The following is a 12,074-nucleotide window of genomic DNA, read 5'->3' on the forward strand; positions in this document are numbered from 1 at the left end:
ATTGGCAAATGGAATTTAACGCAGACAAGTGCGAAGTGATGCATTTTGGGAAGTTAAACCAAGGTAGGACACATACAGTGAATGGCAGGGCCCTGGGGAGTGTTGTTGGGCAGAGAGACCTTGGGGTGCAAGTACATAGTTCCCTGAAAGTGGCAACACAAGTAGACAAGGTGGTGAAGGATTATGGCATGCTTGCCTTCATCGGCCGAGGCATTGAGTACAAGAGTTGGGACGTCATATTACAGTTGTACATAACATTTGGAATACTGTGTGCAGTTCTGGTCGTCGCACTACAGGAAAGATGTGATTAAGCTAGAGAAGGTGCAGAAAAGATTCACAAGGATGTTGCCTGGTTTGGAGGGCTTGAGTTATAAAGAGAAATTGGATAGACTGGGTCTGTTTTCCCTGGAGCGAAGGAGGCTGAGAGGGGACATGATAGAGGTATATAAAATTATGAGAGGCATAGAAAGGGTAGATAGCCAGAGTCTGTTTCCCATGGTAGGGGGTGACTAAAACTAGAGGGCATAGATTTAAGGTGAGAGGGAGCTTTTCCTGAAGCAGCGATAGTGCGAGCGAGGTGGCAGCTGGGAAGGTGAGTTTCAGTTTAAAATAACTTACCTTTTGTTTCAGCGGACACGGGGACTGCTGGGTACGTAAACCTATATATTCGGGCAGTGGCTAAACCCGAAACACTACACGTGCAGTGTCTCCCACCCATCCTCCTCCTCTAACCAAAAAAAAAGGACTCTTGTGTGGAGGGTTTGGTAAGGTAAGGTTTTCCTTTTTTTTAAATCTCTGTTGTCAATTTAGTGCGGAGGGGATGGAAGCTAGGGCAGTTGCATGCTCCTCTTGCAGGATGTGGGAGGTGAGGGTCACCACTTGTGTCCCTGCTGACTTCATCTGTGAGAAGTGCACCCAACTCCAGCTCCTCACAGACCGCGTTAGGGAACTGGAGCTGGAGCTGGATGAACTTCGGATCATTCAGGATGCTGAGGGGGTGATAGCGAGCAGTTATCAGGAAGTAGTGACACTTCAGTTACAGGATAAAGGTAGCTGGGTGACCGTCAGGGGAGGGAAAGGGAATAGGCGCACAGTGCAGGGATCCCCTGTGGCCGTCCCCCTCAATAATAAGTATACCGTTTTGGATACGGTTGGGGTGGGGGGGACCTACCAGAGGAAAGCCACAGTGGCCAGGTCTCTGGCACTGAGCCTGGCTCAGTGGCTCAGAAGGGAAGGGGGGAGAATAGCAGAGCGATAGTGATAGGAGATTCAATGGTTAGAGGAACAGACAAGAGATTCTGTGGTCGCGAACGAGACTCCCGGATGGTATGTTGCCTCCCGGGTGCCAGGGTCAGGGATGTCTCGGATCGAGTCTACAGGATTCTTAAGGGGGAGGGGAAGCAGCCAGAGGTCGTGGTACATATCGGTACCAATGACATAGCTAGGAAAAGGGATGAGGACCTGAAAAGCGAATATCGGGAGTTAGGTTGGAAGCTGAAAGGCAGGACGAGCAGAGTAGTAATCTCAGGATTGTTACCGGTGCCATGTGCTAGTGAGGCTAGAAACAGGGAGCGTGCAGCTGAACACGTGGCTACAGAACTGGTGTAGGAGGGAGGGATTCAGATATGTGGATCATTGCGATAACTTCTGGGGAAGGTGGGACCTGTACAAGAAGGATGGGTTGCATCTGAACTGGAGGGGCACCAATATCCTGGGCGGGAGGTTTGCTAGAGCTCTTCCGGAGGGTTTAAACTAGTTTGGCAGAGGGATGGGAACCGGAGCCACGGATCAGTGGATGGGGTAGCTGTTGAACAGGCAGATACCGAGTGCAAAGAGTCTGTGAGGAAGGTTAGACAGTTGACAGGGCAAAGTTGCAGCCAGTATGATGGGTTGAAGTGTGTCTATTTTAACGCAAGAAGTGTCAGGAATAAGGGTGATGAACTTAGAGCATGGATCAGTACTTGGAGCTACGATGTTGTGGCCATTACGGAGACGTGGATATCACAGGGGCAGGAATGGATGTTGGATGTTCCGGGGTTTAGATGTTTCAAAAGGAATAGGGAGGGAGGTAAAAGAGGTGGGGGAATGGCATTGCTAATCAGGGATAGTATCACAGCTGCAGAAAGGGAGGTCGTCGAGGAGGGTTTGTCCACTGAGTCATTATGGGTGGAAGTCAGAAACAGGAAAGGAGCAGTCACTTTGTTGGGAGTTTTCTATAGACCCCCCAATAGCAACAGAGACATGGAGGAACAGATTCGGAGGCAGATTTTGGAAAGGTGCAGAAGTAACAGGGTTGTTGTCATGGGTGACTTCAACTTCCCCAATATTGATTGGAACCTCCTTAGTGCAAATAGTTTGGATGGAGCAGTTTTTGTCAGGTGTGTCCAGGAAGGTTTCCTGACTCAATATGTAGATAGGCCGACTCGAGGGCAGACTATATTGGACTTGGTGCTTGGCAACGAACCATGCCAGGTGACAGATCTCTCGGTGGGAGAGCATTTCAGTGATTGTGATCACAACTCCCTGACCTTTACTATAGTCATGGAGAGGGACAACAGCAGACAGGATGGGAAAATATTTAATTGGGGGAGGGGGAATTACAATGCTATTAGGCAGGAACTGGGGAGCATAAATTGGGAACAGATGTTCTCAGGGAAATGCATGACAGAAATGTGGAGGTTGTTTAGGGAGCACTTGCTGCGACTGCTGGATAGGTTTGTCCCGATGAGGCACGGAAGGGATGGTAGGGTGAAGGAACCTTGGATGACAAGAGATGTGGAACAGCTAGTCAAGAGGAAGAAGGAAGCTTACTTAAGGATGAGGAAGCAAGGATCAGACAGGGCTCCAGAGGGTTACAAGGTAGCTAGAAAGGAACTGAAGAATGGACTTAGGAGAGCTAGAAGGGGACATGAAAAAGTCTTGGCGGGTAGGATTAAGGAAAATCCCAAGGCGTTCTACACTTATGTGAGGAACAAGAGGATGGCCAGAGTGAGGGTAGGGCTGATCAGGGATAGTGGAGGGAACTTGTGCCTGGAGTCGGAGGAGGTAGGGGAGGTCCTAAATTAATACTTTGCTTCAGTATTCACTAGTGAGAGGGACCTGGTCGTTTGTGAGGACAGTGTGGAACAGGCTAATATGCTAGAACAGGTTGAGGTTAAGAGGGAGGATGTGCTGGAAATTTTTAATGATATGAGGACAGATAAGTCCCCGGGGCCAGACGGGATATACCCAAGGATATTACGGGAAGCGAGGGAAGAGATTGCTGCGTCTTTGGCGATGATCGTTGCGTCCTCACTGTCCACTGGAGTAGTATCGGATGATTGGAGGGTGGCAAATGTTGTTCCCTTGTTCAAGAAAGGGAATAGGGATAACCCTGGGAATTATAGACCAGTCAGTCTTACGTCGGTAGTGGGCAAATTATTGGAGAGGATTCTGAGAGACAGGATTTATGATTATTTGGAAAAGCATGGTTTGATTAGAGACAGTCAGCATGGCTTTGTGAGGGGCAGGTCATGCCTCACAAGCCTTATTGAATTCTTTGAAGATGTGACAAAACACATTGATGAAGGAAGAGCAGTGGATGTAGTGTATATGGATTTTAGCAAGGCGTTTGATAAGGTTCCCCATGGTAGGCTCATTCAGAAAGTAAGGAGGCATGGGATTCAGGGAAAGTTGGCTGTCTGGATACAAAATTGGCTGGCCCATAGAAGTCAGAGGGTGGTAGTAGACGGAAAGTATTCAGCATGGAGCTCGGTGACCAGTGGAGTTCCACAAGGATCTGTTCTGGGACCTCTGCTCTTTGTGATTTTTATAAATGACTTGGATGAGGAAGTGGAAGGCTGGGTTAGCAAGTTTGCCGATGACAGGAAGGTTGCTGGAGTTGTGGTTAGTGTGGAAGGCTGTTGTAGGTTGCAACGGGACATTGACAGGATGCAGAGCTGGGCTGAGAAGTGGCAGATGGAGTTCAACCTGGAAAAGTGTGAAGTGATTCATTTTGGAGGGTCGAATTTGAATGCGGAATACAGGCTTAAAGACAGGATTCTTAGTAGTGTGGAGGAACAGAGGGATCTTGGGGTCCATGTCCATAGATCGCTCAAAGTTGCCACCCAAGTTGATAAGGTTGTTAAGAAGGCATATGGTGTGTTGGCTTTCATTAACAGGGGGATTGAGTTTAAGAGCCGTGAGGTTATGCTGCAGCTCTATAAGGCCCTGGTTCGACCACACTTGGAATATTGTGTTCAGTTCTGGTCACCTCATTATAAGAAGGATGTGGAAGCTTTAGAGACGGTACAGAGGAGATTTAACAGGATGCTGCCTGGACTGGAGGGCATGTCCTACGAAGAAAGATTGAGGGAGCTAGGGCTTTTCTCATTGGAGCGAAGAAGGATGAGAGGTGACTTGATAGAGGGGTACAAGATGATGAGAGGCATTGATAGAGTGGATAGCCAGAGACTTTTTCCCACGGCAGAAAGGGCTATCACCAGGGGGCATAATTTTAAGGTGATTGGAGGAAGGTTTCGGGGAGATGTCAGAGGTAGGTTCTTTACACAGAGAGTGGTGGGTGCGTGGAATGCACTGCCAGCGGTGGTAGTAGAAGCAGATACATTAGGGACATTTCAGCGACTCTTGGATAGGTACATGGATGATAGTAGAATGAAGGGTAGGTAGGTAGTTTGATCTTAGAGTAGGTTAAAGGTTCGGCACAACATCGTGGGCCGAAGGGCCTGTACTGTTCTATGTTCTATGTTAAAGGGGTAAATTTTTCACACAAAGAATAGTGGGTATGTGGAATGAGCTGCCTGAGGAGGTGGTGGAGGCAGGAACAGTAGCAACATTTAAGAGGCATCTGGACAGGTACTTGAATGAACAAGGCATAGAGGGATATGGAATTAATGCAGGCAGGTGGGATTAGTATAGATAGGCATTATGGTCGGCATGGACATGGTGGGCTGAAGGGCCTGTTTCTATGCTGTATGTCTCTGTAACTCTATATGCAAGAACTATAGAGTGGTTATATTGGGGGACTTTAATTACACAAATATCGATTGAGATAATGTTAGATTAATGGGAAAGGAGGGGAAGAATTTCTGAAATGCGTTCTGGAGAACTTCCTTGATCAGTATGTTCTTGGCCCAACTGGAAAGGAGGCATTGCCGGTAAATATGGTGGGCCAAGCGAGTGTGGGGTAGCACTTGTGTAAGAGTGATCATCTTATCATAAGGTTTAGACTCATAATGCATAAAAGCAAGCAACAATATAAAGTACAACGGCTAGATTGGAAGAGGGCTAATTTCAATGCGATGAGAAGGGATCTAGCCAGGATAAAATGGAACCAAAGACAGACAGGAAAAACTAACAGAACAATGGGTTATCTTTAAGGAAGAGAAGCTTCAGGTATGAGCTAGGTACATTTCGACAAGGGCAAAAGGTAGGGAAACCAAAAACACGGCTCACTGGATGACAAGGGTGATAGAGATTATGATGAAACAAAAAAAAAAGAGGGTGTATGATGCACATCAGGTGAATTATTCAAGGCAGAATTAGGCCAAATACAGTAAATTGAGAGGGGAGGCAAAGAGGAAAATAAGACTGGCAAAGAGAGAATATGAGAATAGAATGGCAGTCAACATAAAAGGGAATTCACAAATCTTCCACCAGCATGTAAATAGTAAGTAAATAGTAAGAGGCCGATTGGGGCCTATTAAGGACAAAGAGGGTGATATATACTTAGAGGTGCAGGGCAACACTAGAGTACTTAGAGTACTTTGTATCAGTGTTTACTAAGGAATAGGAATCTGACAATATTGGTAGAAGTGGCGAGAGAAGAGGCAATGGATCGGACAAAAGCTGAGAGGGAGGAGGTACTGAAAAGGCTGACTATGCTTCGGGTGGATAAGTCACCTGGTCTGGATGGCTTACATCCTAGGTTGCTAAAGGAAATGGGGGTGGTGATTTTCCAATCTGCCCTACAAATGAGGGAGTGCCAGAGGATTGGAGAGTGGCAAATGTGACACCCTTATTCAAGAAAGGATGTAAGGACAGTCCTAGTAACTACAGACCAGTTAGTTTAACATTAGTAGTGGGTAAAGTTTAAGAAACAATAATCCTGGTTAAAATCAACAGGCACTTGGACAGGTTTGAGTTAATTAAAGATAGCCAACCTGGATTTGTAAAATGCAGATCATGCTTGACTAATCTAATCAAATAATGACATAGCAGAGAAGGTTGATGAAGGGAATGTGGTGGATGTTGTTTTCTGGATTTTAAGAAAGTGGTTAATAAAGTACCACATAAAAGGCTGGTTAATAAAATTGAGCCCCATGGATTAGGAGGGTGAGTGTCCAATTGGATAAAAAAATTAGCTTAAGGACAGAAAACAGCGAGTTGTGGTAAATGGTTACTTTTCAGACTGGAGGATGGTAGACAGTGGTGTTTTCCAAGGGTCAGTGCTAGAGCCACTGCCTTTTTGTTATATACAAATTACTTGGATCTTGGAATGCAGTTTAGAATTTCAAAATTTACTGATAACACAAACTTGGAGGAGTGACAAAGAGTAAGGATGATACGAACAGCCTGCAACAGGACATTTATAGGTTAGCAGAATGAGCAGACAGGTGGCAGATGGAATTTGATACAGACAAGTGTGAGATGATGCATTTTGGCAGAAGGGATAGGGTGAGGAAATATAGACTTAATAGCGCAGTTCCAAAGAGTGCGCAGGAACAGAGGTGCATCTGCATCGATCTTTGAAGATGGCAGAACATATTGAGAGAGTGGTTAGTAAAGCATAAGGGATCTTGGGCTTCATAAATGGAGTGAAAGAGTACAAAAGCAGGGAAGTTATGCTGAACTTTTAAAAAGCTTTGGTTAGGCCCCAATTAAAGTTCTGGTCGCCACACTTTAGGAAGGATGCGAGGGTTCTGGAGAGGGTGTAGAGGAAATTTACCAGAATCGTTCCAGGAGTGGAGGATTTTAATTCCAAGGTTACGTTGGAAATGCTGGGGTTGTTCTCCTTGCAACAAAGAAGATTGAGAGGAGATTTGATAGAGGTGTGCAAGATTATGACAGGCTGAAATGAGTTAGACAAGGGAAAACTGTTCCCATTTACTGATGTAACAAGGGCTAGGGGACACAGATTGAAGGTTTTGGGCGAGAGATGCAAGGGGAATGTGTGGAAGGACTTTTTTTATGCAGCGAGTGGTAAATACCTGCACCTCACTGCCCACCTGTGTGGTGGAAGCGGAGATGATGAATTATTTCAAAGGAAACTGGATGGACACTTGAAAGATATAAATTTGCAGGACTAAGGGGATCGAACAGGGGAGTGAGACTGACTGGACTGCTCTACATAGAACCAGCATGGATTTGATCGGCCAAATGGCATCCTTTCATGCTGTAAATGGCAATATGACTCTATGACCACCCTTCAGACATATGCTTCTGACATGGACATGTTAATTTTGCAGATGGAAAATTAGTTATGTCAGATTATATTATTGAAGATGATCATCACTCACCAACATCAATATGATCTGGATGCCGACGCTGAATGTGACTTTGCATAAAAAAACAGTTCATAAAAGTTTTGTCACAATATTGGCACTGCAAATAAAAGAGAAAAACAGTAAAAGCTACCTGCAGCAGCAAACAGATCAAAATGCAGTGAATTTATTTCTTCATTAGGGAGCAGCAATTTTCATTCACGTAAATTGCTATTTAAAGTTATTTAGAGAAAAAAAACAAGTATTGTATGTTATACATTTCATGTAACAGTAAAACACAATCAAAAGATTGATGGAAAAATTACAGAAAAGTCACATGCAAAGACTATTTAGCTAATATTTAGCATACATTGTTAGCAATGTGTGCCCTCTTGTGGCTTTTAGGTTATTTTAATATTTTTAGATAGGATTAAAAAGCAGCAGATGGACCAGCATTAAAATTTTGAAAAGGAGTTTGTGGGTATCTCCTCAGACTTAGTGCACTAAGTATTTTTGTAATTTGTTGCTGGGATGGATAAATGAACAGAATTATGTTTGCCTTACCCATTGTAGGTAGATGAATAAATCAGTAGCTCTCAAATAACTAAACCTCTGCATGTAGCATGGGGATCAGCTCTACCTTTACAGTCAATCTATGGTATAAGTTTTTATGGTGAGGACAAGAAACATAAAACTTAAACAGAATTAAACTGACAACCAAATATCTCTATAATATTGCATAGTGTTACTGAAAGAGTCTGCTTAAATAAATCAATTTGAATTCAGGACTTGTATTCAGAAACTCTTTAAAAATTTGATGACAGTCCGGCTAGAATTTCTGCTGCTTATGTTAATCTTTTTTCTTGATTGACTTGCTTAACGGAATTTTCTCAAAGATAAACACAGAAAAGCTGCAGCCAATAACATTTGAAAATGCCTTTCAAAATATAAGGATTAAATAATGGAAAGCAACAAGATACAAGTTTTATTTTTCACACTTAACACATTGCTTTTACTCGTGAGGCTGTGGAATTCATTTCCAAGGTGGCTCTGTCAACATTCAAAATTACATTGCATTGGAAAATGGTCAAACTGATATGAGTAGATAATGTGATTTGGACTCTTTGCTGACTTGGAGGTTGGAGTCATACCTAGCACAAACGAAGATGTTGTGGTTGTTAGAAGTCAATCATCTCAGTTCCAGGATATCACTGCAGAAGTTCTAGTATCCTAGGCCCAACCAGCTTCAGCTGTTTCATCAATGTCCTTCCTTCAATCATAAGGTCAAAAATGATGATGTTCTCAGATGATTGCACAATGCTCAGCACCATTCGAGACTCCTCAGATACTGAAGCAGTCCGTGTAGAAATGTAACAACACCTGGACAATATCCAGACTTGGGCTGATAAGTCTTCTTTGGCCTCCTTGTCTCGAGAGACAATGGGTAAGTGCCTGGAGGTGATCAGTGGTTTGTGGAGCAGCGCCTGGAGTGGCTATAAAGGCCAATTCTAGAGTGACAGACTCTTCCACAGGTACTGCAGATAAAATTGGTTGTCAGGGCTGTTACACAGTTGGTTCTCCCCTTGCGCTTCTGTCTTTTTTCCTGCCAACTGCGAAGTCTCTTCAACTCGCCACACTTTAGCCCCACCTTTATGGCTGCCCGCCAGCTCTGGCGATCGTTGGCAACTGAATCCCACGACTTGTTATCAATGTCACAGGACTTCATGTCGCGTTTGCAGACGTCTTTAAAGCGGAGAAATGGACGGCCGGTGGGTCTGATACCAGTGGCGAGCTCGCTGTACAAAGTGTCCTTGGGGATCCTGCCATCTTCCATGTGGCTCACATGGCCAAGCCATCTCAAGCGCCGCTGGCTCAGTAGGGTGTATAAGCTGGGTATGTTGGCCGCCTCAAGGACTTCTGTGTTAGAGATACGGTCCTGCCACCTGATGCCAAGGATTCTCCGGAGGCAGCGAAAATGGAATGAATTGAGACGTCGCTCTTGGCTGACATATATTGTCCAGGCCTTGCTGCCGTAGAGCAACGTACTGAGGACACAGGCTTGATACACTCGGACTTTTGTGTTCTGTGTCAGTGCGCCATTTTCCCACACTCTCTTGGCCAGTCTGGACATAGCAGTGGAAGCCTTTCCCATGTGCTTGTTGATTTCTGCATCTAGAGACAGGTTACTGGTGATAGTTGAGCCCAGGTAGGTGAACTCTTGGACCACTTCCAGAGCGTGGTCGCCGATATTGATGGATGGAGCATTTTTGACCTCCTGTCCCATGATGTTCGTTTTCTTGAGGCTGATGGTTAGGCCAAATTCATTGCAGGCAGCCGAAAACCTGTCGATGAGACTCTGCAGACACTCTTCAGTGTGAGATGTTAATGCAGCATTGTCAGCAAAGAGGAGTTCCCTGATGATGACTTTCCGTACTTTGGTCTTCGCTGTTAGACGGGCAAGGTTGAACAACCTGCCACCTGATCTTGTGTGGAGGAAAATTCCTTCTTCTGAAGACTTGAACGCATGTGAGAGCAGCAGGGAGAAGAAGATCCCAAACAGTGTAGGTGCGAGAACACAGCCCTGTTTCACGCCACTCAGGATAGGAAAGGGGTCTGATGGAGCATCGCTATGCTGAATTGTGCCTTTCATACTGTCATGGAATGAGGTAATGATACTTAGTAGCTTTGGTGGACAACCGATCTTTTCTAGTAGTCTGAAGAGACCATGTCTGCTGAAGAGGTCAAAGGCTTTGGTGAGATCAATGAAAGCAATGTAGAAGGGCATCAGTTGTTCGCGGCATTTCTCCCGTAGCTGACGAAGGGAGAACAGCATGTCAATGCTCGATCTCTCTGCTCGAAAGCCACACTGTGCCTCAGGGTAGACACGCTCGGCCAGCTTCTGGAGTCTGTTTAAAGCGACTCAAGCAAAGACTTTCCCCAATATGCTGAGCAGGGAGATTCCACAGTAGCTGTTGCAGTCACCGCGGCCACCTTTATTTTTATAGAGGGTGATGATATTGGTTTCGCGCACGTCCTGTGGTACTGCTCCCTCGTCCCACCACAGGCAAAGCAGTTCATGTAGTGCTGAGAGTATAGCAGGCTTAGCACTCTTGATTATTTCAGGGGTAATGCCATCCTTCCCAGGAGCTTTTCCGCTGGCTAGAGAATCAATGGCATCACTGAGTTCCGATTTTGTTGGCCGTACGTCCAGCTCATCCATGACTGGCAGAGACTGGGCTGCATTGAGGGCGGTCTCAGTGACAACATTTTCCCTGGAGTACAGTTCCAGGTAGTGCTCCACCCAGCGGTCCATTTGCTTGTGTTGGTCAGTGATTATGTCCCCTGATTTAGATTTGAGGGGGTCAATCTTCTTGATGGTTGACCCAAAAGCTCTCTTAGTGCCATCATACACTCCTCTGATGGTTCCGGTGTCTGAGGCCAGCTGAATATGACTGCATAGGTGTTGCCAGTAGTCATTTGCGCAGCACCTGGCTGTTCTTTGTGCAGCGCTTCTGGCTGCTTTAAGTGCTACAGATGTTAACTCGCTGGGGGCTTTCTTGTAGTTCAGCAGTGCAATGCGCTTAACGGCTTTGACAGGTTCCAGCTCTTCAAACTGAGATTGAAACCAGTCTACATTCCACTTCACACGTTTGCCATAGGTGGTCATAGCTGACTCATAGATGGCATCTCTGATGTGGGCCCACTTAGTCTCTGCATCCCCTGTGGGAGAGTTTCGAAGGGTTTTTTCAAGTGAATTTAGAAATTTATGTAACAGCTGTGGGTAAGAAATTCTGCTCGTGTTGATGCGCGGGTGGCCCTTTTGCTTGGAGGGATGCAGCTTCTTTGGTTTGAGTCTAACCTTGCTGCACACCAGGGAGTGGTCGGTGTCGCAGTCTGCACTGTGGAAGCTGCGTGTGATTTGAACGCTGTTTAAGGAGGCTCGCCTTGTTACGGTGAGGTCCAGCTGGTGCCAACGACGTGATCTGGGGTGCCTCCAAGAAACCTGGTGACAGAGTTTAGTATGAAAGAACGAGTTGGTGATGCAGAGGTTATGATAGGTACATAACTCAAGCAGTCTCTGTCCATTCTCATTCATCCTTCCAATGCCATAGCGCCCAAGGCAGGAGGGCCATGAGTCATGGTCGGCCCCAACCCTGGCATCAAAGTCCCCCATCAGGAACAGATGTTCAGTATTGGGGATGCTACTAATGATATTATGGAGTTCCTCGTAGAACTGGTCTTTAGCTTCAGGTGGGGAGCAGAATGTTGGAGCATAGATGCTGAGTAGCTGTACTGGACCAGAGGCGGTGAGCAGTCGGATGGACAGTAGGCGTTGAGCCATTTGAAGGTGGCTCTATCATGCTGAGCAAAGTGTTTCTGAAGGCGAAGCCCACTCTTTGCTGTCTTGGTTCTTCAGGATCCCTACCCTGCCAGAAGAAGGTGTAGCCTTGCTCTGTTAGAGGTGGTGGAGGCAGAAACAGTTGCGACATTTAAGAGGCATCTGGACAGGTACTTGAATGAGCAGGGCATAGAGGGATATGGAATTAATGCAGGTAGGTGGGATTAGTATAAATAGGCATTATGGTCGGCATA

At 45.7% G+C, this 12,074-nt stretch overlaps 1 protein-coding gene across 1 annotated transcript in view; it reads right to left on the reverse strand.

The window, feature by feature from the left end:
- LOC137371609 (cilium assembly protein DZIP1-like) overlaps positions 1-12,074 on the reverse strand; it is a 437,496-nt gene that overhangs the window by 361,800 nt on the left and 63,622 nt on the right. The window contains exon 4 of the mRNA XM_068034440.1: positions 7,518-7,602. Coding sequence (XP_067890541.1) covers positions 7,518-7,602 — 85 coding nt within the window. The remainder of the gene's footprint in view (positions 1-7,517; positions 7,603-12,074) is intronic.

Source organism: Heterodontus francisci, chromosome 6 (genome assembly GCF_036365525.1).
Source record: "Heterodontus francisci isolate sHetFra1 chromosome 6, sHetFra1.hap1, whole genome shotgun sequence".
Taxonomy (NCBI): domain Eukaryota; kingdom Metazoa; phylum Chordata; class Chondrichthyes; order Heterodontiformes; family Heterodontidae; genus Heterodontus; species Heterodontus francisci.